This window comes from Scophthalmus maximus, chromosome 17 (assembly GCF_022379125.1).
Source record: "Scophthalmus maximus strain ysfricsl-2021 chromosome 17, ASM2237912v1, whole genome shotgun sequence".
In the NCBI taxonomy this organism is placed as follows: Eukaryota; Metazoa; Chordata; class Actinopteri; order Pleuronectiformes; family Scophthalmidae; genus Scophthalmus; species Scophthalmus maximus.
Genome location: NC_061531.1, coordinates 12,030,921 through 12,058,000, shown reverse-complemented (window position 1 = coordinate 12,058,000; position 27,080 = coordinate 12,030,921). Strand labels below are relative to the sequence as shown.

At 43.0% G+C, this 27,080-nt stretch overlaps 1 protein-coding gene and 1 long non-coding RNA gene across 4 annotated transcripts in view; one reads left to right on the top strand and one right to left on the bottom strand.

The window, feature by feature from the left end:
- LOC118288985 overlaps positions 1-19,892 on the bottom strand; it is a 98,117-nt gene extending 78,225 nt beyond the window's left edge. For both annotated transcript variants that reach the window (XR_004785969.2, XR_004785971.2), the window contains exon 1: positions 19,769-19,892. This is a non-coding gene — a long non-coding RNA (uncharacterized LOC118288985). The remainder of the gene's footprint in view (positions 1-19,768) is intronic.
- Positions 19,893-20,064: 172 nt separating this feature from the next.
- LOC118288984 (somatostatin receptor type 2-like) lies at positions 20,065-26,565 on the top strand. 2 transcript variants are annotated; one of them, XM_035615603.2, is made up of 3 exons: positions 20,065-20,124; positions 20,414-20,894; positions 22,560-26,565. In XM_035615603.2, exon 3 carries the CDS (start codon positions 22,621-22,623, stop codon positions 23,731-23,733), a length of 1,113 nt encoding a protein of 370 aa, XP_035471496.1. In that variant the 5' UTR covers positions 20,065-20,124; positions 20,414-20,894; positions 22,560-22,620; the 3' UTR covers positions 23,734-26,565. The 2 variants fall into 2 exon arrangements, with proteins under 2 accessions (XP_035471496.1, XP_035471498.1); XM_035615605.2 differs by lacking the exon at positions 20,414-20,894 and having other exon boundaries at positions 20,066-20,124; positions 22,576-26,565.
- The last annotated feature ends 515 nt before the right edge of the window (positions 26,566-27,080 follow it).

The window sequence follows — 27,080 nt, the reverse complement described above, 5'->3', positions numbered from 1 at the left end:
ATCTTGTCCAAACTGTCACCCTTCACATTCCTATACCCGTGTAATCCCAGCTCCACTACTTCATAGTGTTACCACAGGTGACGAATATCTCCTGTAGACACACAGTGCGCCCTTTGTTCCCCCCCATGTTTGGTTTTCCTTCTTAAAAAGCACCACCGAGAACGGACACAGGCACTGGTGAACTACACGGGGTGGGATTCATTAGGAATGTGAGTCAAAGACGGCTTTGAGACTGATACCCAGCACCTGTTTATCAACTCATCAGGAGACCTAGTCAAAACAGCCCAAAGAAACCCAGAGTACGTGCAAGCAGAATCCATACTTTAGTCGTACCAAGAGAGTACTCCAAAGACTAAATCACATCCTCCAGGGTGTGTTTCAGAAGTCGACAGGTTAAGGTGTCCTTTATCAGCCATGTCGCAAGTCCACAGAGGCGACTACAGATGGGTGAGCCCTATAAATCACTCCAACAAAGGAGTACCTTGTCCAATGCCCAGGGACAAGCCCAGTGTAGACTTCCGATAACTGGAAAACCAAGATGTGCCTGAAATGCGCCATTGCACATTGCTGATAAGAGACGGACCAGTCTTGGAGTTTAATTCTCGGCAGAATTTGGTGCACAGTCTCGCTTCATCCAGTAGGTGGCATCACCACACAACAGAGACGGCCACACACAGATCTTTCACGAGTGGTTGGTGCGGACATAATGAGAGTGTGTGTCACTCTGATGAAAAAGAGTTCCCTGTGTTTTTCATGTAGAGCATTTAAGATTTAACATGTCAGCTGCCCAAACAGCAGATCTTGGTGGCCCGTCACTTACTAGTCTGTCAGGTGAGCCGATCCATGCCTCTTCCATCTCACATATTCAGTTTGGGTTTTTTTCCATGCAGTCTTTCCCTCCCACTCTTGAACGGTGCCCTGGCGATTTCTTCGGCTCTGTGTCATCAGAGCCATTGCACTAAACGATAACTCACCCCCCTGCTGTCCGAGCTCTGAAGCCTCCCGACAGCATCCTGCTTCATGAGCAGTTACTGCTTCCAGACCATTCATCATAACAACAGAGCCATGGGTCCTCTGAAAGACACAGTGCACGTTTATGGGGATGCCTTTGGAGCTGTTGCGTAGAGAGAGAAAAGAGTTCTTCCATTATTGTGACATGCTCTGCACATTGATCATAGCCCTTCCTGCTGTGATCTGCTACAGAAGATGTGTTTCTTCTACACCAATTAATTTCCAGACGTACTACACCCTCAATTGTGTTTACAGAACAAATAAACAAACTGACATCCAGCTACTTTCAAGATATATTTTTCAAGAAAGCCCACAGACGTCAATTTCACAGCCATGGTCAGTTTTGAATTCCCTCTTTAACTTTTCCCGTCTTTCTGCGCTGACACCTAAGACGTCTGGTAAAACAGCACCGCCACCGCCGAGGGCCATCTGTGCCTCTCTGCATCAGACTTGCCAGCCGCGCCCCAGATCACCACATTGCTCTGAAAGCACCCCGCTCACACATTTTTTTTCGTCCAGAGACAGAATGTGACTTCGGAGCAAACGTGGGAAGGGTGTCTAAATAATTCAGCCCAAAATCCCCTCTCGAAATAAAAACGCCCGATTTGACTGAGCTCGTCCTCGGACGTGCAGGCTGCAGACGGAGGTAGACGCGTGGGAGAGATCATCCCACGGTCAGGGGGCGGTTCATCAGATCAGTGGGAGATCACAGGCGTCATTCTTTGGCCTGCAAATATATACCCACCCTCCTCTTATGTAGCACAAGCGCTTAGAAGTCAAAGAGCGGGACCAGCTTGTTGATAATATCGTAAATCTTCGAGGAGAGGCCGTGAGCCGGTGCCCACAAATTGAACAAATCTCCTCAATAGATCTGCAGGGGGTTTCAGAGCCATCTGTAAGAAGAACGTAACGCTGATGAAATGAGCTGCATGTGCTGCTTGTAAATCTTTCAGTCCTGAAATCAATACTGCCGTGGGCATCACTTGGGGATATTTTCTTTGCTCATCATGGGCCATCATGAGTTACTCGGGCTGACAGAGGCAGCATCTGTCGAACGTTTGTTGCGTCACAAGTATTTAGTTGTCGGTTTAACAACGGCCACATCTAAAGGGGCTGGATGGAAGATGGTGTAAGATATTGGTACTTTGATGGAAGACTTTTTGTCGTGCAGGCGCCGACCACACATCTCTGCATGTGCAGCCACACCATGATGCCCCGTCATTTCTGACGTCACCAGAATACGCCCCACGCAACACAAGAAACAACGATGAACCTCTCTTGGATATGAGGAGGGCTGCGGGGAGCACGTGACGATCTGTGAGAGACAGCTGCATTTGTTAAGCAACAGTTTCCGTGTTCTTTTTATTATCCACATGGAATTCACAAAATTGAAAGAGGAAACAATTTTAGAGGGAACGTACTTCAACAAGCTGTAATTGATGCAGGCTTGTGCCATTATGACCTTTGCAGTCCTCTGAGGATTGATCCAAGTATCCTGCAGCCAAAACCACCATCTGCCTTTCCCCTTCCAACTATTTTCTCCTCGTCTTTTTCTTCATTGTTTTAAGAAATAACGCCTGGAACACCAAGTGAGCGATTTTCTAACAGTCAATTCTAACAAATGACTACAGATATTTGTTCATTTTGCCAACTCGGTTTTTGCAGCTCCTCAATCACAAGGTTCAATGAAATACAAAATCTCAAGGGGGCATTGAAGAAAAAACTGCGAGGCATTGACCCAAGATCACAGTAATTTCACAGCAGGAGGATCCCGTCTTCCCACATGGGTTATTCCTGCATGGTATCTACATGATTGTATTTTCAAGCAGGTTTAGGAGACTTTCACTGCTCACAGGCGTGACAATAGGTCAAACAATTTCATCAGAATGGCTCAGTAGACCTACCACTTTGCTACAGACTGAAATATGTCAACTAGTATCAAGGTAGATTGCAATGAAATTCTTTACACACACCTGTGTTCCCCCTTAAGGACACATCCGACTTTCTTTAGTCATTTTGTCTCTGTCGTCGTGTAGTCTCGACCACTTATGGATGGAGAGTCGTGAAATTTCTGATTGATGTTGAGCCTGATCTGTATTTTTTACCTAAGTGCTGATTGACAAATGTTAACCTCCGAGCATGCTAAACTGAAATGGAGGTCAGCATTTACCTGCTGAACATCAGCATGTTAGCATTGTCACTGTAAGCTGCTGGCCCGGTTTCAGACTCTTATTCATGCCTATTCATCTACAGGGCGAATAAAGTGCCCTGTGGTATTCAACAGAAACTAATGAGCGGCGTTTCGTTTTAATGACCTGACTTTGTATAACCTCCCTTCTTGGCTGGCATTTGAGTTTATAGTCAGCCAGGTAATTGCAAAACTGTCACATTCCCACTGACACAACATACATTGTCATGAGGATAGTTGGTAGTCTCAGTCGTTGCCTTTGTCTTTTAATGGAATACTCACAATGTATTAAAAAGCCACCTGGATGAGTGTAAAGGTCAAATCCCACAGGATTGCATCTGCAGAGACTTCACTTCTCAGAAAAGAAGTTCAAGTTTAAAAGGTCTTATTATCTGCAAAAAATCAGTGGAGTAGTGGTCAAATAAAGATCTTGAAGTTTCCCATAACCAAACACAGCAGCAGATTGAACGTGTTGCTAGAATAACTTGCAAACGAAAGAAGACCAAAGCACAGATCACTGTTTCACTTATTTGAATAGCTATAGTGGAAAATGTGAAACTGAAATGTGAAATGTGAAGTATCCAAGGTCAGTGGTAGGGTCAGGCAGTGCTCCTTACATACAGGGGTAAAACCCCGTGAAACCGAATGCTCATTTCTGGATCTGAAGCACGGAAGAGTTCCTGTCACATCCAATTAACCTCGGAGAGAAATAAAAAAGTTCAGAAAATACTATGAAAATAATTTATCTTTCTGGACATTGCACTTCACACCCATATACTAATAGTATAGCTTGGTGGGGCAACATTGAAGGTCCGTGACATGGAACAATGTGAAAATGTGCCATAGTATTATATTCATTGCCTTATCATTTTACTCACCGTTATTTGACTGCATTTGTAAACATTTTCCTTAACCACATCATAGTTGTCTGGCCAGCTTACATAAATAAATAAGTTTAAAAGCTTAAAAAGTGGAGAAATCCAACGTAAAGGAAAATACAAGTTTATAGGAGGAAATGCATTATTAATGCATTTTATTATTTTGAAAGATAAAAAGTAAATTGAATGGATAATGCCTACAGATCAGTGTACAGTAATAACACTGGTAAAGACACTGATCCATTTAATGAGCTGAATAAAATATAACTAAATCAATAAAATTACTGTGTTGTGTGTCTGTTAATAACTGATTACTTCAAGACTTTATAAACAGGCTGCAGAATCTTTGCAACAAATTGCATCAACGAGCACAATTACATCGCCGGAAACAAACTCGGCTCCATTTCACCTCCTCCATCTCCTGCCCACATACTTCATCACGGGGTAATTATCAGGAAGGGTGGCAAACAAACATTATACCATGAGTAGGTGAGGATATCAACAGCTAGCTGCTATGGAGAGCAAAAGGCCAGTCAAAGATGTGATCGGAGGCAAATCGAGGGAGATTTTGCTGGATGAATTCCTGGTTCAACTTTGCCCTGTTGCTATCCAAGATCAGGTAATCTGTTTTACTTTTGTGTCAGTTTTTCAAAGCAACATTGGACTAGATCATCCTAATCCAGATTCAAATTTTTCAAGTTTACCAAATCAGGATTAAAAATGTTCTAAACGATCCAATCAGATTGCCAAAATCTATTCAGATCACCTCTGAACGACTAGCCTCTCGGCAGTACATCAGGATTTTGTGTCTCAGCTTTTTACGTTCTGACACCAGGAATCAAGAAGGATTTTCCGAAGGTAATTTATTGTACAAAATTCAGGAGAGGATTTCAAATTTAGTAAATTTGGGGCGAACACCATTTGTAATATTCACAATTGTGCCTCGAGTGGCACTTGCACTGTGGTTGTCAAATCCTGATGAATTCCTCAGATTGATTAGATTTTACTCCAGTGTTGCTTTAGCTGCTGTTTGCCAATAGTTCTACCTCTCTGCAGATTATTGACATTTCTTCAGGCAATAAAACTCATGCATACGCTTCATTGAGTTATGGAGTGAAATGCACCTCTGTTTCAGAGCACCCAAACGGGTCAGCAACCACAGCCGCAAGTGGTCTGTTTTGGATGCTCCTGTACTCGTTGGAATTATTCAAGCTTGTCATCTGCAACCAGCCCGGTTTCTATCCTAAAATAAAATGACTGCAACAGCAGACTGCACCTACATTTGATTTAATACTGAATTATTTACATAAAATGTCTGATGCGTGATGACTATCCCATGGCCTTTTAAAGTGAATAAAGAGGGCCTTTTGTGTTTTTACGTTACCGGAGATAGGTTATCCCACACACTGGGAAGGGGAGAGTGGCTCTTCACATTGAACCTTTGATGAAAATACTAATATTCCAACACTGGTCCGGTAAGAGTCAGCGTGAGGACGGAACGACTGCTCCCTAGTTGGCAGCAAGTGTGTGAGAGAGTATCTGTGCTCAATAGTGAGTCATGGTTTACACTAGAGAAAGTCAGAGAGTCTGACATCAAATGTGCAAAACACGCTCGGTCCATTTTCCACTCATTTAAATCAATAACAAAAGGAAGTGGACACAAGCTAGTGAGCAGACAGTCAAGCAGTCTCTTCACAGTAACTTGCCAACTAGTTGTGAGGTATTTGCTTGAAACTCAGGGAAGTTAATTAAAAAATACAACACCATGATTCCCCCTTTTCACTTTTTATTATAACAGGAATTTGGTGTCGGCTTCAGTCCCAAAAATCCAGTATCGGTCCGGCTTCAGAAGCAATGGTTCTAAGGATAGAGTGAAGAGATTCAGTGTCTTCAGCTAGTTAAGTCGTCTCTTCATGCTATGTGGCAGCTTGTGCAGCCCTGCTGCTCTATGACTGACTTTGGAACCAGAGTAGAGTACAGTATGTCTACACTGAGAGAGAGTCAGCTGGCTTGACGGAGTGAAAGGGAGGTGAGAGGCTTCTGTTGCTCACCAACTGGTCCGTCGTCCTACAAGGATGAAGACTCCAAGGAAGAAAGGGATCTCGAATGACATGTCTGTCATGGCAGCGCATGACTTGACATACTGTACCTGTGGAGGCGGGACATTGCCGGCATGTTTTTTTCATCACAGCAGAAAACTGCAGCGAAGCAGCGTGTGGAGGGTCACGGTGAAGGTTGAGGAATACAATGGTGCATCCTGGTGGCTCAGTTGGTAAAGACACACAATATAGTGTAGCCGAGCCACTCTGCATTCCATGACAGGATATATCTCTTGCTCTCTGTTTCTGCCATCTGTCCTGTTCCCTTCAACAAGATCGTACAAAAAAAAATGTGACTAAAACGATTGATTATTAGTGCCAGAGATTGTGCCATTTCAACTGCATCAGAATTTAAGATACACCTTGACCTTGTGGAACCCGAATTTGTATTGGTCCTTAGAGCAAATTCTTCTGGTGTCCCAGTACTACAAATGGACACAATTTGTTACATTATAAAGCTGATTGGTCCCAAATGAAAAAAATGTGACTCACTCTGTCAAAATATGGATTTTTTTCTCTGCTCTCTGATGGGACGGCTCACTCGCTGTCAAGCCGTCTTTCAGCCAGGGTGACTGTATGAGAAATCCAATGGGAGAACTGCAGGAGGATTTATTGGCACAAAGGGTGACAAGCGGGTCACTGAGGAAGGTTATGAAACCTAGATGGTGCGGCACCGCAAGCAACTTTTTGTGAGCCACCACAGGAAGACGTTTACAAAAGAAGTAAGAACTTCTCTTTCACTCTCTAGTCTGTAACTGTTATTCTGGATCGGTTGCACATGAGAGCGAACTTAGTTTCTCTTCAGTTTTTTTCCAAAAAGGAACACTCCTTTATCATAACTCCCTCTCACCACGTAACTCGGCTGCTTATAACCATCAACGCATTTCCCCACTTCCCTCTGTCAACCAACTTCTTATCGTTGTGCTCCGTGAAATTAAGCAGCATTCTTCTATACCACCCACACAGGAGCCAAACATTAATCACTATCCTCCAGATCCGTCCAACTGGCTGACAACCCACATCCAACCACCACCTGCACAGCGACATGCTGCATCAAGCACCAGTATCTGGAAACAAAGTGGAAATTGTCTCCTGTTCCAAATCCCACAATGTTATATCCATCATGATCTAAAAGGGATAGGAATGCCAAATCATATCACTAAGAGTAGCACCGAAGAGCTCATATTGTCCATTTCTTCACAGTGGTTATCACCAGCTATTGGATGTGCCATACTGGGACTCATTCTGCCAGCGAAGCAAACAGGCAGGCTGAGAGATTTCATCCTGGTGGGGGTAATAGCATGCAGATGCTCGGAAGTCCATTCCATAACCGCAGCCAGAGAACCTGTAACATCTAAAGGCTGATCAAAATGTTATGATCGGTGCAATTTTACGCAAAAAATGACAAAATGGACTGAATTTATATTACATTTTCCTGGTCTTATAGGGACTACTTTAAGAAATCTGCCTCATCACAATCCCTATTATTTTGAATACATAGGGAAGATAAAATATATATGTATTCTGAATAAAACATTAAGCAGGAAGGAGAAGAAAGAAGGCATTTGTCAAGAGTCAAGACATCTGGAAAAAATGTGTTGACTACGTTGCTGATTGATCATTTATCATTGTAAAATGATCAAAATCATTACAGGTAAAACATATATATATATATACTTAAAATGGTACAATGCTATCATTACCACTTTCATCAAACTATCTCATCTTTTCCAGCCTGCAAATCAAAGGCCGTTAATTCCCCTGTTGGCTAGGAACTTGTTTGTGTATTTCCGAGATGAGCTGCTCATACACTGATAGCGGGAGACACAGCTGACTGGACGCTCAAATGAAAGTGATACTCATCAAGCCTCTATATCTGCTCTCATAATGAGTGTCAAGAAACACACCGTTAACCCTTGGCCTTTCAGACAGAGGGAAAAAGGAAACGGTCGTCATTTCTCCCGCTAACAAGGGCCCGCCTTTGTCCGTCTGGGACGCGTTCAGAAACCTTTGTTAGACAGAGGACGGCCGCTGCTGCGGTTGGGGCAATATCCTTTCCTTATGTTCCCTGATCTTTGACGTGCGATAACGCTGGTATCCAGCGCCATAGCCGAGCCAAACACAGATGGTAATCACTGAAAAAGCACGAGGACAAAAGGAGAACACCTAGTGAGGATGTTTGTCTGACAATATCAGTGTAGCAACAAAGAAAAAATCTGCAGTACATATCGTAACACATACAGTACTAGCATAATGTACACTTATATAAGTTTGTATTGCATAACCTCCTTGGCGAAGGTAATTATTACATAACCAACTCTTTGGGCCAATTGCCAGCATGACCCACCTACCTAATAAAAAGCTCTGCATACGAGTTTTTCTGATCCCCTAAAGCTTCATGGATCGAAAAGCACCAGAAATCCATTAAGATAAGCGAGGAAAGCTCATATAGGTGTCCCCAACCGATCAGACAGATATATTGAGCAGCACCCTTTGCCGTTGATACCTCTCTCAAACTGTGGTGAGGAACACTTTTATGGTCACCTTTGTATTTTTATGTAAAACATTAAATATCAGCCAATAAAAGTTAGGAGACTTTTTAAGATTTTGTTCCCGTAACAATACAAAACATATATGAATGATTTAGGTCAGACGGTATATTAGGTCAGTTGTAATATATTTAATAGCCATTCGCATGTCTGCATCAGAAACAGTGACAGGCTACAACTTCAAAAATGATTCAACTAAATAACAAAGATCTAAATGGTTGCATGAATAAACAACACAGAAATGATAGGGTCACTGGGACTTGGATATAAATCCTTCATCTACTCATTATGATAGAATCTATAAACAACCCTATTGCTGCTTAGGTTACATGTAATCCATATCAAATTACAGTGGAGCAATCACACAAAAGATTAACTGCAGAGGATCGAGATCACAGAGGTCCGAATTAAAGCGGCCCCCCCACTGTAATCCAGAAGAACGCAGCATGAAAAGCGGACATTCATCAAGCCTGTACCACGGCCTCTTTGGATTTTCTTGGTTTACAAAACCACAGTTAATCTGTTCTGGATATTCAAAATTCCACAGAGAAAACTCAGGATATTGTTTTTTTTGTCGTGATTTTTTTCTTCTGCGACGCGGAATAACAAAGGATGTCATCGCCTCCTCTTCAAGAGGACGTGTCCACAATGTGTGTAAACTCATAAACTCAGGCTTGTCTGACCGACTCGATAGACACCGTTTACTCTGGAGACGCAGAGGCCTCCTGCACCTCGGCAGACCCTAATGAAGGTAACGGAGTCATGTCCGTTGTTCTCCGCTCTCTCAATTTACACTCCTTAAGGCTCATCCGTCCACATCAGTCCACCTATGTGAACACCGGCAACGAGCCGTGGATTCTTACCCTCGGCAGCGTGATGTGACTTGAAGGGGATTCTCATTGGGTCACATCTCGTGTGAAAAGAGTGGGCGGACAATTCTCTCTCCAGCATTGTTTTTCGACAGCGCAAGTCAGAAGGCACCCGGCACGACAACATACATCTCCGTTTCCCGTGTTCACTTGTCACACACAAAGTTGAAAGTCACATACGGCGAAAACACAACGGAGACGTTTGCAATGTACTACACTGTGTTTTAATGAGTCACAATTTTCATGTGAACTGCTAAACACTATTAGCTACAATGGCTGATAGATTGTTTTGCAATCTGGGTTTATGAATACGTGTGTGTGCAATTCCCGGGGATTTATTTGTTGCATTGCACAATTTACAAATCACCCCCCTCAATTACACAGCTCAGAACGCATGGCAGGTTCCAATACCAACAATCCCCTAGGTTAATTCAATATTAAACAGTCATCAAGAGGCGGGTATGCTTTATTGACACGGGAGTGTGCCGCTTCAGCCGGGGGGCAGCCGAACTCTCCATCTCATCTCCAGTTGTGTACGACGACACACGCCGCCGCCGCTGCCACAGGGTAGCGACCGCCTCGCTCTCCTGCGCTCCCTCTCTCAGTTTGCCGTGTCTCTGTATCTCTGTGCACAGCCATCTGTTCCCGGGAAATGCATGTTTGTGATCCGTGAACAGACACCTTGCGGACCTTAACAAAATAAATGTAGTAAGTAAAGAAAGAAATGAAAGCCTGTTGGGTCAGAGGAACCTCACCAGTTAGAAAATACATGAAGAATTACACTCTGACTCAATATCCTCAGCTTGATAGAATGCGACTACCTGGGGCCTGCAGACCTGGTATTAACGTCCGCCTCAGGGGACCGGATCACAAGTGAACAGCTCTCATTAGGGGGTGTGAGTGCACCCAGCTCTGATAACCTCCGAGTTCTCAGAGTGAATGCGCAAATGCATCCTGGGCCACATTGAAGGACCCGCCTTACTCAGCTGACTTCTTCTGACCCCGCTACAGAAAATGAAATACTTTTCTACGCTTCTCAGTGTTTCCCATACAATGATTTATTTACTATCAACATTGAGCACCGCATATGATAGTCTATCTTTATGTTTTTTAACTCAGCTATTTCAAATTATTAAAATCCTGCCAAGTTACAAAACTGCATGGAGCACATTGATTTGCTCAGCCCCTCCTTCCCCGATCTCCATCTCACACACACACACACACACACACACACACACACACACACACACACACACACACACACACACACACACACACACACACACACACACACACACACACACACACACACACACACACACACACACACACACACACACACACACCATTTGGTCTTTGCCAGAAATGACAAATGTGTTTTTGCATATAGAGCAGGGGCAGTGTTATCCGATCGCAAGTGGTCACTAGAGACAAATGTGGAGACGCATTCTAATGCCAGGCGTGAACTGACGTACTTAGAGCTGTCCACCTGGGACCAGATCACTCGAGATGGACGTTAAAACCAGGTCTGAACAGAGCGTCAGTCTCTTCTTTCCATTGTTTGCTGCTTTTATAATTCGCCTTGGCCAGAGCCTCTTTATGTTTCCGAGACCTTGTGAGATACAGATGAGTGGGGTTGTACAGACCTGAGAGAACAATTGTTCCTATTTCTCCGAAATGTCAAACAGACAAGCAATGACGTTGAAAACAATTGAAAACAAAGAACTAGGAAAAAAAATGGATATACTTGTACAAGAGAAAAACTAAGAAGAATAGACTTTTAGGGTTTGAGAGAAAGTCTGTGTAGCAAGGTGCCAATGCTGACGTGTAACAAAAGCAAAACATTCAGCCGTCAATACTTATTAGAGACTTCGAAAATAAGCCTATTGTCACTCCTCAACAGTGGACAATAGGTCTACCCATCAATGCAAGTCCTGTGGAAAATTGCACCTTTCTGCAGTTAAAGACAAAGCAACAATTTGGGCGACCACTTAGCAAGTAAGTGACATTTTGATTTCTGCAACCTGGAGCGTTTCAATCCATTTAGTTTATTATTCTCATGCCAAATTGGCAGCAAAACAATATTTAATGCAACTAACTCAGTATAACCTCTCACACAGTCGGGCCTGTGTCAATGATATTTTGTTTGTTTGTGTTTGTTTGATGTGTTATGGGGTTATATCTCTGCCAGAGAGAAAGAGTAACTGCTATCAACTCAAAGGAATTTATTAAAGTGAGATATACATACATAAAGATCAAGCTTTTAAGTTTGTAGCTACGAATATGGACATCATGCACATTATAATCGGATGTTTTGCATATGTGTGTGTGTGTGTGTGTGTGTGTGTGTGTGTGTGTGTGTGTGTGTGTGTGTGTGTCTCTGTGTGTTTGAGAGAATGAAGGCAGTGGCATTTAGGCAGGATAAATATGCACATACATGGCACCGGAGATAATCCCTGCAGGGACACACGGTGCACATCGTAAACATGAATAAAGTCATTAGCTGAAAAACTACTCATATTCGCAGATACAGAGAGAGTGGCCACACGGAGAGTCAATTACCGGAGGCTAGTTTTCATCAATTTCAGAAAAGCCCTGCTCCAATGCTGTATTTCGTAAGATGCGGCCACGACAGGGCTCTAATGTTCTGGAAAGGACAGTGTGTTATACTACCACAAAGGTGACCACAAAACGACGTTAAAAGACCATTTCCTAGCAAACAGACCACAATAAAACAGAGAGACGAGGCTACTGACAAAGGTAGACTTTTTCTCCCTGACGACATCCAGTTACGTTTAAATCAATAAATCATAAAAAAATAGAAAAGCTCACCAGTTAGCCCTTGCCACGTCGGCAGCAGAGGCGACTATAGACGGGAGGAGAGAGAAAAGCTAAAAAGCTGCTAGACAAACTTTTTTTTTTATTGAATTGAGAAAATACAGATGCTCTCAGAATGCATGAAAGATGATGAAAATATTTCTTTGTGAACATCATTCGTCCAGCTGACGAAAGGCTTTGCTGAAACGTGGCCTGTTGATGAGGAACACTACAATGGCACTCAGTAGAGCGCAATGCCACCACCAAGGCCCAACAGTCCCCTTAACTTCAGTCAAGCCGCACCGAATTGCATTCACTCATAGATATGTCAGATATTATACTATACTTGTCATTTATTGTCCTTTGTCATGATTTAAGTGCCAGTGGGCAGGCTGCTCAAGCAGCTGAAAAAAGCCCTTCATTCACTCACTCAACAACAGAGGAGAGATGAGGAAGGAGAATGAGATTTAAGTTCAATTGGATCCTGTCGGGTCCTCCGGACCAGCTCATGTAAAACAAATTCTTCCCCAAACAAGGTCTTCAGATTCAGAGGACCCACGTGAAGAACCAATAAAGAAGCAATATATATGCGATTACAGGTTCAAGCCCGTTTGCATTCAACAAAGGGAAGAGGCTCCATCGGCCAGAACTGAGGCAAGTCAAGTCAGCCAACGACACTGTTTTCATCACGACTTACTGAATATTCAATACTCTGCCAATGTTAAGCCTACAGTGAGCACACACTGAATTATGTCTATCTTATATTTACTGTATGCTAGGGCAAACTCGAAATAGAAGATACATTCCGCAAACATATATTAGTAACATACAGTACTTAACAGCCCCGTGATATTATACCATAAGGCCATATGGAAAAGATTTATGCTACTGTATTTAAATTCAATGCCATAAAATGATGGGGTTTACTGGCAAATCAATGTTTTTTTTGTTTTTTTTATAACAGAGGGATGACAACACATCACATGCAGTTAATGGATCTCATTGTACTCAGTAAGGAGTAGCACGGAATTAGAAAATGACGACACATTTACACGCAGATCTTATCAATCCTGAAAGTTTTGTGTTGTTGACTCCATGACAGTCTATGAATAAAAATGTACTTGGAATAATATATCTTAATTTTAAGGCCAGCAATAGGCGGATTTGTTAACGTGGGGAAATACGCAACTTTTATTTAAGCAGAATCTCAAAAGAGCAAACAAAGAGCCCAGCAGCTAACAGGGGAAATATGTTTTTAACTGTGAGACAATTATCAATGTGTACAAGTTGTGAGAAGTGTTCCTGCTGATGCGTTATCATGCAATACATCTATTAGTCCATTTAGGACGGGGAAGACTGGTAAATCTGGGTATAAAATTGCAGTGGCACTTTAAAAGGAAGCTCTTCACACCACGTAATGTGCTGTTCGGACTCGGTGGAGCTGCACTTCTAAAGTGACACATGAAATAAAAACAAAGCCACTGTACGAACGAGGAGGCTTTGTTTAACTGCAAGATAGGATTATAAATCCTGAGGGGGGGGGGGGACGCCGCCAGACACGGCGAGTCACAGACGGCCAAGCGAGGTGGTCTGTGCCGCTGACAGCTCATTCAGAGAGGGACCACCTGAGAAATCAGAGCCGAGGCCTGCCTGCCTCCATGAGCTACATTATCTATCATCGCCCCCCTCTGAAAAGACGACTGAAAACCAATTCCGGTGTCAAGGGATTAGAAAGCCGCACACCGTGACCGGGAGCTTTACTACTCGGCACTGTGCTCTCAATTCTCAGTTCACGAGTCTGTCACTGTGTGGATATCGCATGGCGCTTGGATGTGCATGTCACGGCTGCCGTGGCAATAATCGAGAGAAGAAAAAGAAAGAAAGAACACAAACAGCTGTGCACAATATTACTTTTTCTTTTTTATCATGATATGGCTTGCTATAATTTCACATGCATCATAGTTGAGTTGGAGGAAGGATTCGACTCCTTGAAGCAAGAGTAAAACAGCGCTCTCCCAACTTTACGACTTGACGGCCAAGCGTGCCGTGACCACGACTCTCATGTCGTAACCACAAGCTCACGAGTTCCATTTGAAGGCGACATCTAATACAAGAGGCCATTAATCCATGACAGGGAATGTGAGTAAGCTGTTTACCAGTGCTCATAAAACACTCATGGAGCTTAGGATGAAGAAGATTTCAAGGCCCCTACCTATGCCAAGACGAAAAGAAAAATGTTGAGTACATACACTACATTTTGGCCAACCCTGAAGATGTGCAACAAAGACGCTGAGATGACAAACCCACATACATCTAAAGGTTGTGAGCCGACTGCCGAGCTCAGACACGCCGCTGATCTTGAAGTCCGAAAATAGTACTCAGTATTCAGAGGCTTCATTTTAATTAGTATGTTGTACTGGAAATAAGTACATGTATGTGCATACATAACCAAAATGAAAAGGAAATGAACATAGTGAGACTTGAAACTCAAAAGAGGAAAGCACAAAGTACCACCAAAAACAGAAATTCACAGTCCACAAGAGGAAAATTTGATTTGAAGTCACGTTTAGTCGCTAATGTGTTGTCTTACACATAACTGGGTTTGTTTTTGTGTTTGTTTTATCTTTAATGCCGTGGTAATGGGTGTGATAAAAAAAAAACGATTTCCTGCCTGCGACTGTTGCAAAAAGAGGAAATTAAAGAGAGTTGTGGATCGCATCTGTGAGCCTGAGAAGGTCTGGTGGCACGCTCTTTGGCAAACACAATCAATCACCATTAAACTACCCCACAAACAAGCGGATCTTTAGCTCCCCCTTGCAACCGCAGCCTATTGCGTTCCAGAGAACAGGCTGTGACGAGCCTCAGAGGCTCCGCTGGCACAAACACAACCACGGCAGGAAGTGACCAGCCGTGAGCTGCTATGAGCAAACAGCAGACAGGAGGATGAGCAGGAGCTGTGTGGACGGGACACGCCACAAAATGCAACCTTTTCATTTTTGATGTTATTGCAGCACATAAAACGATCAATTATGAAACAAATGCTCCGTTATAGCCGAGCTGCAGCTGTTACACTAACCCCCTTCTGACAATTTGGCCTTTTTAAGTTGCCATCCCAAGCTAATTTTATAATCTAATTTCAACCAAACAGATTAATGGGCAACCAATTTGGATTTAATATTCCCAAATTGTCAAATGTCTTCAGTACATCTATAATGGGAAATGGGGAATTGCTGAAGTATTTATATGTCAAACACAGATTCATCACCACGGAGACATTTCTGTTGGGCGCATGGAGCCAGGCTGCTCATCCCCAGTTTGGGATCACATCTGCGCCTGCTACTAAGTCACCACAGCTCACGTTCAAAGTAACAAGCACAAAGGAAGCAACTTTGACAGCAAAGCCAAACTATAAAAAATGTAAAAAAAAACCACAGACAAAGACGAATAACAAATGGCAGTCTCTGCCAGAAGCAAAACGAAATCAGCAAAATTATAAAATGTAGTTTTGCTTATGAAGTAATAAGTACCACAAAATTAGAATAACACTGTGTTACACAGTCTTGACAGACACAACACATCATGAACTTCCCAGAGCCGGTGCTTATGAACGTTTCAGAAGATTCTTTTGAAAACCACTCGAGTGGGTTGCGTCAGAAGCAAAAGAGTGACGGCGCCAAAAATATCTACAACTGTTTCAGGATCCTGTTGCAGAAGCGAAAGATATGTGGAACAAATTCAAATTCATAAACAATAGATCGGCGGAGGCAACACATTTCTCTTTCTCTTGGCACTCGCTTTTTGTGCAGGACGACTGGGAGAGAAAAAACACACCAACAATGCACCTGATCAACATCCTCCAGAATCACCCGGTCACCACGGCCGTGTCTCCTTGGAGCTGGAGTCAGCCTCAGATGGCTTTATCAGAGCGGCCAGACTCGGTTCACGCAAGTAAACAGGTATGTGCGAAGAGTACACATTGAGCAGCCTGCACGAGTGTCGCCATCAACTCGCAAGATTGTCGGTTTGGTGTTTTTAAATACCTGTTTCTGACTGGATGACAAATTAAAAAGAACGCATTTACTTTTAATAGGTTAACCTACAAACTTGTAGAAGTTTACTTTACTGCTGGCAAACATTGCAACAGTCATGCGTCAGTTCTCGTAGAATTAATATGAAGATTAACACAGACTTCACCTTTTTTGTGTTAAGTGATAGAAGCATAATTATACAATTATCTGGGATAAAAAAAAACGGCCTTGATTGATTAGGGCTGAAATGATTAGTCAATTAATCTATTATTAAATCAATAAGCTGATGCTGCTGTTACTTAAAATCCCCCCAAAAAAGACAAAGTTCTGGCTTAAATCTGTCATTATGATGTTAAAACAAAGTGTAATGGCGAAAGAAAAATGACGTCATCCAGCACTCGTAGGGGCACGAAAGTTGTCTGTCGCCTCTCCTATATTTTGGGGTTTTGGACATCACCTTGGACACCTTGTAAAATCATTCACATTACAATTGGTAGGCAGGTCTTTTTAAGTCCAGTAATTTTCCATTTTCAGATCGTGATTTCAATCCACGGCTTCCTTTATCTTTCAATTTCAACATTTTGATATATATTAATATATATATATATATTATATATATATATAGTGGCTCACTCAAAAGAATGATCACATGAAGTGGATGCAAGAGGTGCTGACTAACAGACCCTCAGGTTAACCATTAACGTACGGCATCTCCAAAAGAAAGGACAATAGGGTAAATCTATGGCAGCATGAAATATATAGCATCCATCTGAAGAAAAACACGCAAGAAGACAATAAGAATAAATCTTATTGCTTTGATCCGTAAAAGCAAAATCCAACAACTTTAATGCGCACCCTTCCCTTGATAAATCTAAAAGTGAGAAAAGGTTAGCCTGAGGCCACTAAAGACAGACTTTTGTTCAGTTCACACATATTGCAGCAATATCTCCAGTAGACCTTCTTTACTCATTTCTCTCATAGAAGAAGAATCACAAAAGAGCTAAAAGCTTTGAGCAGGATCCACTGAATATTTTGCGACTGCCCCCGGGCTGCTAATTGTTTTGTCTATTTAGCATGGCAGGATGGATAGTCAATGCTTTCAATCCATGGCCAGAACCAGAAAGGTTCTTGATAATGCCTCGGTAATTAGAAAGCAAATACAGACCTGAGCTTCAAGCTCTCTCCTACATTATATCACCACCAGCATGATTGAACTAATCAACCCAGAGCGCCAACAAGATTTCACTCCAGTCATCATTCAACGGCCAACATGTATTGGCATGCTCGCTTCACTCGGGGAATGCTGATGTAACAGCGCTACTCCCTGAAGGCCGCTTTTGGTGTGTGTGCATCAGTAAGACTGACAGACTTTTTTTTTTAATCTTAACCTGCCCCTAATATCCCATGAAGGTAAATGAAAACACGTCCAGCTAAAAATGTCAAATCACAATTATTACATCACCTTAGATTACCCATATTGCATTAAACATAAAATCTCATTAATGGTCCATTGATTTGCCCCTTGTGGCAAAGGAAGCTCTAATAAATTACTGCTTTCCCTACTTAATGTTTAATTTCCCTTGTGACCTTTTCCAGCGGCTCCATACGGCGTTCGTGTAAACACAAAACCTCCGCACAGAGAGTGAGAGGAACTGCCACCGACTCCCATTACTCAGTGCAATTGTTTCTCTTTGACAGTTACCTTTTTGGGCAAAGAAGAAATGTGGAATCAAGCAGCGTTTGGTGGGCTCTTGAGATTTTTTTAAAAGGCACAGAGGGGTGACAAGTATCTCTCACTAACACAGGGCAGAGGTGCCTTCTTTTCCCTCTGTCGTGGAATTTCCATCTATCCTCCCCTGTTAAGATGAGTCTTCTCAGGCACCAAGCAAGGCCATCTTATCTATGGCAAGCCGAAACAATCGGAGAGCAGCTGAAGTCTCTCTCGAGGCGTCACAGTCGCGGGGAGATGACGACATTACTCAAAGCTAAAAGCACGACAGAGTTCGGAGATGGGCAGACTATCTCGGGACGCCGAACACTGTGAACCTGTTGATCTGTGTAGCGAACCCGGAAGTCTCCTCAATATTGAGCTCCTATAATAAATACTTCTGCTTAAGACATCCACGGTTTCCGTCTTCCCGAATCAGCATCCACTCCATCAATTATTCCATTTCACCCTGGATTGCTGTTCTCCCTCGGATCGACAAGGAGACACAGAAGGGCTGGACAAGGAAAAACTGTGATAATATGACACATTATTACTGCTTTTTAACTCAAAACTAACTAAAACAAGTGCCTGCTAATCTTCATCGGGCAACAGGGACTAATTAATAAGCATCTACATGTCAAAACAGTTTCTGCTCATCATATTTCAAAAAGAGACTGACCGTCCCATCCGCTCGGTTACATCAAGGCTTCACTACCTTAACCGACTCCTCAGCCGTGTGCAAACTGGAGTGATGAAGGCCGGTACCGAAAACGAATTCTGCCTCCAAATCTGGTAACTGGGCTGCAACTAACGATTATTCTCATTATTGAGTAATCTGTTGATTATTTTCCCAATTAATCGTTAAGTCGTTTGGTCCGAAAAATGGTGAAAAATGTCAACGCAGCCGCCAGGATTATACTGAGCACAAACGCTCTGCACTGTTTATTTTAACAGCGTTTAACTCTGCCATTCTCACAAGGCAAATATTGAAAATCAGCATATTGAAAGTTGTAACTCAATAAAACCAACACCAGATACATTGCTTGTGAAGTTGAAGTCACAATAACGATCAAGGTTAAGGTTAAAGAGGGTGTGATCTGACCTGTTGAGGTGATCGGGGCCGACATCAGGCCGCTGAAGGAAGACCCCTGACCCTCACCCTTTATGCAGCTGGAAAGAAAGTTGAGCGGCATCCTAATGCCATTCTAATAAACCAATGCTCTGTTCTATTCCACTGGCAGTGTCTTGCTTCCTAATAACCACTTGCAGTGTGCTACTAATTGAGTTGACAGCTTTGGGTTTGGAAAAAAACAACAACAACAACAACAACAAAAAGCTTGGCAGTTTTGCTGAGCTGTTGAAACTATTCAGAAGTCTCTACATACAACCACTTTTTTAAAAAACAATTAATGCTCATAATGAGACGCTCACACGGTCGCACTGGAAATACCAAGTGCAACTCAACGTGACAGTCTTCCTCACGCGGGGAAACAAGATGTTACACTGTCTTTTCCCCTCAACACTGTTTAACCCATTGATGTGCTCTACATACCTTTGCATAGTTTTGCATAAACATAACATCAATGTGTATCTGAATTGAGAGATGGTGAACTTGACTCACCTGAGGAGGGCTAGACGTGGCCTCTGTCCGACTTGAGTTCATCACTGGCAAAATCAGGAAGAATCCGACTCTCTTCGGTGGAGCTGATGTGGAGCGAGTTGCAGCAAATCACAAGCGAGTGAGATAGGTGGAGAGACCTCCAAGTCGAGGCAAAGCACCCTCCTGCACTCGTTTTCAAACTTTTACGTGACAAATCGTGCTGTGATTGGCTCGAGGGGTGAGGGACTTTCCCGGCGCGTAATTTGAGTTCCGCTAATTGCGTCTTTGCGCTCAGTGCTGCCTCTAGTGGATGGAGGCGAGTTGATGCTCTTCGAATAAGGACTTCGCAACACGGCGTCTCGCCACTGGTGGCATAGGTGGGTCTGAGTCATGGTCTGAGTTGGGAATCTATTGAATTTTTTGTGTAAAGAAATGTAGAATAAACTTTGTTCCTCCTCGTAGTTTTCCTCACCAGAGCCAAAACTGCTGTAACTGTCATACATTAACAAAAGAGAGGGGGGAATGCGTCGTGCGTAAAAAAGGGAACGTCTCCATATTATGAGAATGTTATCAGAGGCTGACTCCGCTAACGTGAAGTTAGTTGATCAATTGCATGTGTCAGTTTGAATTAACATAATTTCAGAGACTTCATTTTCACCCCTACAGAAATGTTCTGGCAGTTCTAAACCTTTCTCACCAAGCGGCGCGCGTCAGGGAACATGGCGGTGCCACATGGCAAAGAGCGCGCTCCGTGAGAACGAACTGGCTCCCTGTGTCACAGCCTCGTTCGGAGGTTGTAGAGGTCGGGTGTAGTGCAGCACCTCCTCGGCGCAGTTCGTGCGTCCCTCTCCACGTCCCCGCGCTCTCCAGTGCCGGAGACAGTCGCCGAGCGCATCGCGCCGCCATCGCGTTGTTGCCGCTTTATATAGAGGCGTTTGTCCTTGTATCCCCCTTTTTCATCGTTTCCCTCCCCGTGTGTCATGCAGACGACATTGTGGGGACTACTAAAAAAGGGAAAGGTCACGTTGCAAAATAGATGTTTGCACTTCGACGCCGGGCGAGGCAAACTTGAGGAATATGGAAAAGACGAATCGCCCGTGAACACCGACACACTTAAATTCTCAATAGGGAGCTCCCCGGTGATCAGGTAAGAATATACTGTTGTCTACTTGCAGTTAGAGGAGAAGGGTGTGCTGTCACAGGTGCACGTTGGTCAGCAGATGGGAACACGTAAACGCAGCAGGTAAATGTGATAATTGATTCAAAAATATTTGAGTATTTTCGACATGTTTGAGCTCTTCTCACAATATTCTCTGCAGTGTCTCCTTGTCTTATGGACTTTACTGTTAACTGGTGAAAACGATGATGTTCTTGCATATGTATATGTAACAATTGAGTTCATAAAACCCAATTTAAAAAAATCCCCAGCTGGGTTTTTTTTCTGTGCAGAGTTTGCTATCATTGGTAAGAAAATTCCTGACTCGACCTCATTCTCACTTTATTTTTCCACAGGGTGGATTTGCATGATTAACCAGGAGCATGTGATGATTTATTCAGCTGAATATCCACCGTCTAGATTTTAGCATCTAAAAGCAAAAGTTGGAGCATATTTAATGGTCTCGAGATCTCAGCAGGGGATTAAATAAATAAAAAAACCCTCAAGATAAACAATAAGTTATAGTAGCCAGTTTATTAAAAACAGTATTTTACCAGGTGGCAAATGTATACTTTCTTTTGATTGTGCTTGCTCTTTGGTTTCTATTACAGTAAGAATACCTGTTGCACTGTGTGCACAAAACCTGCGGCTACAGCCATATAACACATAACACCATAATATTTTAAGAAAAAAGAATCAAATATTCATACCTGATCAGTGATTCCATTTATGGTTCACCCCAGCAACTAAAGTGCTTCTGTTGGTTGGTTGTTTTTTGTTGTGGTGGTTTTTCTGTGGGGATAATTATCTTTATGCTTGATTATCTCATGCAGACAAGTGACACCTGTTTCTGCCGCTGTGTTTCCAACTGTTGCGTTGTGAAAAATTTCTGTCAGCCTGACTCAGACAAGCGTAGTCAGACGGCACAAGCAGGCAACGCTTTCACCGAGCTCAGAACCTTCACTAACATTGAGCCACCTACAGTATTCGTCAAAAAACAAGACTTCAGGCCGTGTCGCTCCAATGCTGCCGCCATGGTGAAAAAAAAAATTACAGAGTGGCATAATAAAACCTCTTACGTTATTGGCACCAAACTAAGTTGTCTGTCCATGTTTGCCTTCTTTGCAATGGCAGGGACGAGCACTTCAATCTGACTGCGGCGAGGCGGTACAGTGATTCCCCTCATTCAATTACTTAGACTGGGATTAATTTACATCCGTGCCCTCCCACTAGTAAATTGAAGAAAATGTGTCAGCAAGGAATTCAGTGGAACCATTCACACAGCTGATTATTTAGCGGCATGTGAAGAGCAATCGTTTCCCCAGGGAGAGCTCATGGCTGTGGGGAGTGTAGAGTGATTTCCCTTGGTAGCAGCGCCTGACCAAATAAACATACGGCCTCAGGTAGATTTCACTGCCTGCTACTAATCAGGTCTGTTTTAACTAAAGAGAATCAAGGTTTAAAAATCTATAAATCCCACAGAAAATAAGGGCCAGTTGAAAAAGGATTCAGGTGAAAATTAAAGCTATTTTTCTGGTTCATAACACAGATATATAATAACATCTCAACTGATGAGATGACAACTGCTGGAAATATACGAATCATTCATAATGGAGATGCTATCAAGTATTTTACACTGTTACTGATTTACAGTAGGTCTTCGTGTTTGCAGGTGGGATGCCATAAGCAGTGTGAGACAGAGAGAGACTGAGGAATCATGGACTCCTGGATCTTTGCATCAGCCCCTCCAAACCTGTCGGACCACCTCATGTACGACAGCCTCATCCAGGGCAATGAGTCGGACCTCCACGGGAACCGCACAGACCACAGCTTCAGCAGGATCGGCACGGTGATCATCACCTGCTTGTACTTTTTGGTTTGCACCGTGGGGCTCTGCGGAAACGCCCTCGTCATCTACGTCATCCTGCGCTACGCCAAGATGAAGACAGTCACCAACATCTACATCCTCAACCTGGCGGTGGCAGACGTGCTCTTCATGCTGGGCCTGCCGTTCATCGCCATCCAGTTGGCACTGGTCCACTGGCCCTTCGGCCCTGTGCTCTGCAGGGTGGTGATGACCGTCGACTCCCTGAACCAGTTCACCTCCATCTTCTGTCTGATGGTCATGAGCATCGACCGCTACCTGGCTGTGGTGCATCCAATTAAATCCACAAAGTGGCGCAAACCCCGCATGGCCAAAACTATCAACTTAACGGTGTGGGGGGTGTCGCTGATGGTTAACCTGCCTATCGTCATCTACAGCGGCATCATCACAAAGCACGATGGCTGCTTCTGCACCATCGTGTGGCCTGAGCCTCAAGAGGCCTACTACACTGCGTTCATGTTCTACACCTTCATCCTGGGCTTCTTCCTACCCCTCATGGTCATCTGCCTTTGCTACTTGTTCATCATCATCAAGGTGAAGTCCTCAGGCATCCGCGTCGGCTCCTCCAAGAGGAAGCGCTCCGAGAGGAAGGTGACCCGGATGGTGTCTATTGTGGTGGCGGTGTTTGTCTTCTGCTGGCTGCCTTTCTACATCTTCAATGTCACCTCAGTCACGGGCACCATCAGCACCACCCCCATCCTCAGGAGCACTTTTGCGTTCGTGGTGGTGCTGGGATACGCCAACAGCTGCGCCAACCCCATCCTCTACGCATTCCTGTCCGAGAACTTCAAGAAAAGCTTCCAGAATGTCCTCTGTCTCAAGAAGGTAGGGGGGCTGGATGAGGTCGAGCGCAGCGATAGCCGGCAGGATAAATCTCGCATGATGAACGACCCCACGGAGACGCAGAGTACTCTGCTGAATGGCGACCTGCAGACTAGCATCTGAGAGGAAGGTGATAGGACTTGACGTGCAGACAGCCCCTCTCTCCGGAACTGAAAACAGTCAGGAATTATGAATCTCTTTAATGCCGCATCCGATGGGACACTATCAAATATGAAGCAAGCAGTTCATAGGGGAACATATCACTCATTAAGGAGGCCAAATCACAAACAGATATTTAAAAAGAATGTCGACCTGGACAGTTTCTCTACATGCCTTTGGCTCATCGTTTGGGTTTCTTTGACTGCACACAAATCCATTATAACATAATCACAAGTTCATACAGATGTTTGCTCCTGCGCTGTAAATGAGATGAAAATGAAGCGTGTTCGGCTGTTCCGAAGCAGTGCATTGACTCAGGGTTGAAGGTAAAAGCAAATTGTCCCCTGGGTGAAATGGATTTTCCCTGGAGATCCCGGACTATACATGGTTTACAGCAGATGGCCTGTGCCAAGTGTGAGTTAGTCTGTTATGTGTTAAAATAACAACATCACAGAGAGTTCATGATGAAACTGTTAAAAGTACTATTTCACTATTTTTATTCCTATCTCATCTACAGCTTATTTTATCCGGAGAGGGGTATGACTGTAGGTAACTGTACAGAAGATGGTCTGTATACAAAGTCAGAGGTTTTTATATTCAGTGTCGTTTGTAAATAAGTAATGATGTTTTCCGTACACAGAGGATAATGAAAATCATTGTCATTGATTCTTGCTCTGTCAGTAGTCAGTTTTTTTCCGACTGCTGTGTGCAACAGTTTAATTTGACATAGAGTTGTATAAAATGTAAATGTGAATATCAATGTTCGGTCACTTTTCAGATATTTAGTGATGTGTTATTTCCCCCTGTTTCATTATGTTATGTGCATTATTTATATTACGTTAATGGCACTGGCTTGGTCAATTTACCAAGTAGGCCTCTAACCAAAGTGCTGCTAAGATGTACAGGAACTCAACAACAGTGTTGTATTGTGCCCCACAAAATAATATCACTGCTGTTTCTGTTGGACTGAATTAATGTTGGCGACTGTTCTTTACCATAGACTGTTTAATATATCGTGTAATCATTGCAGTAGCTGCTTTTCATCAAAAATGCCACACTGCAGGATTCTAGATTATTCAGTATAAATGTTGAGCAGTGGCACAGCTTCATGTTTTCATGTCACCTGAGAGCCTACACCCTGCTCAGTGCCAGACTCAACAGTGTGTGTGGTGTGTGCTATAAAGGTCACAGGTCACCCGGTGACTGACGCACACACTTTTGGTTATTGAGTTCTTAGAATACAGTTCTCACTATCCTAGACATGGTGGAGCACATATTTAAAGATGTCTTTTATTTTCAAAACACATGTCCAGTTTGGTATTGCTTTATCACGGAGAACATCCATCCATCCATCCATCCATCCATCCATCCAGGGGTTGGGTCGGGTTGCGGTGGCAGGAGGCCAAGCAGGGGTATATTCCACACGTCCCCCCTGTTGTGACATATTTGGTCACTCCTCCAGAGGGTGCAAGGGACTTTGCTTGTCCCCTACTGCCTCCCGCAGAGAGCTACTGCTAAACACTTTGTATGCTGACACTGACCCATCCTCTCCTTATAATCCGTGGCATTTTCGGCCAGATTCCGAGTGGGGTTTCTGACACCGGCTGTCTGACAGACGTGAATTTGTGAAGGGCTAGAACACTTACCCTCCGAAGGCTCTGGTGTTCCTTTATCATCAGCATCATCATCATCATCATCATCATCATCATCACTGTGCAGTTCATCCTGTGACTCGCTGTGGCTGCTGTAGTCAGATTGCTGTGTGGAAGATTTATTAAAAACCACATTCCCTTATATACTGTACAACAAACCCAGTGACAGAGAATGATTAATTTGCAGTTTGCTTGTGTGTGTGTGTGCATCCAGCTAGCTGGTCTCAAGCAAAAACAAAAAGAGAGAGAGAGATATTTGACACATCAAAACCACTCTTAGCATGCCGTTTTGAATTACTGCATATAACACCCCCCCCCCCCAGGCATGACTAATCAGATTCCATATCCAGTTTTCTGTCTCTGCAGGGCTGTTGAATTTGGCCTGTAACATCTTATTACCACTGAAAGACGTGACACACCTCGAGTGTCCTGTATTTCCATAGCAACAGTGGCTCACAGTGTTTGTCCCATGGTTTATCTCATTTGCATAATTATAATAGAGAGAAGAATCTGGACATGAATTATAAATGTAGATATTGCTCAGATGACTGAAGAAAAAAAAATCTATTTAATAAAGGCTCCATCAAGACCCACCGTCCAGCAGGCTGTGAAACTAAGACTCTTCAGTTTCAAAACGTGGCTCCCAGCCCCTTTTGGGCTTGGACCAGTATAAATTGTATAGTTTGTGTTAGTGTGCATTTAAAAATGTAAGCCAGAGCAAACCAAACATCTCGCTTTGTGTCATTGTAGCAGATATTACAGAAAACTGGACCTTGTTTGTTTACATTAGTTACAGTTAAGGTTTATGTATAATTCTGACAGACTTCAGACTTCTCTAACTTACAATTTATTTTTTTCAGCTTTTTTTTTTAAATATATATAAATTTTTACGACTACATTGCAGATTTTCTACTTGGTATTAGTGTAATAGTTCAGTGTGGACTTAGTTATAAGCTTCTTTATTATTTAATTGCCAAAAGGAAATGACACTAGTTGCTTTTGAAAATTTTACAAGCGTCTTTGAAAGTTGAACTGTTTCTGTACAAAAGCTTGCATATATGTTTTTGTTCTGTAAAATAACGCCAGGTTTGACGGAGCAGAGATTGTGTATTGTGTTGAAACTGAATAAAGGATACAAAACATACAGCAAGTTTCTTTTGGTTTGGTATTAATACATAAATATGCTAAAAGGTACCAAATACTTAAACTGAAAGCGAATTATTTTGATTACAAAATATTTGAATAAATTGGGGGGTGTGTTCACATTAAGGTTTTACAATTATTTTGTTATGTTTTTAACAAGTAATCTTTCACGTAATAGTAATATTTCCTTAATAATGTGCATATTATAACAATTGCATTAAAACATGAAGGAATATAAATTCCCTCAATTTAAATTTTTGAAATGTGCTCAAATCCCAGGATATTTGTCTTGCCTTGTTTTTTCCCCCCAAACCCATGTTGTGCTTCTTGGTTTGACCACAAAGTGGCGCCATAATGAAATTCATAAGTACATCTGCTTCAAGGCCAGAAATGCATCGGTGTTGCAAGTGTAACTGTCCAACTCATGATAAATGGAGGTTCTTTCCTTTACCGTTTTCGTGGTGGCATACATGGCTCAGCCACACCTCACTTCTTGGTAATATACGGTCCTAATAA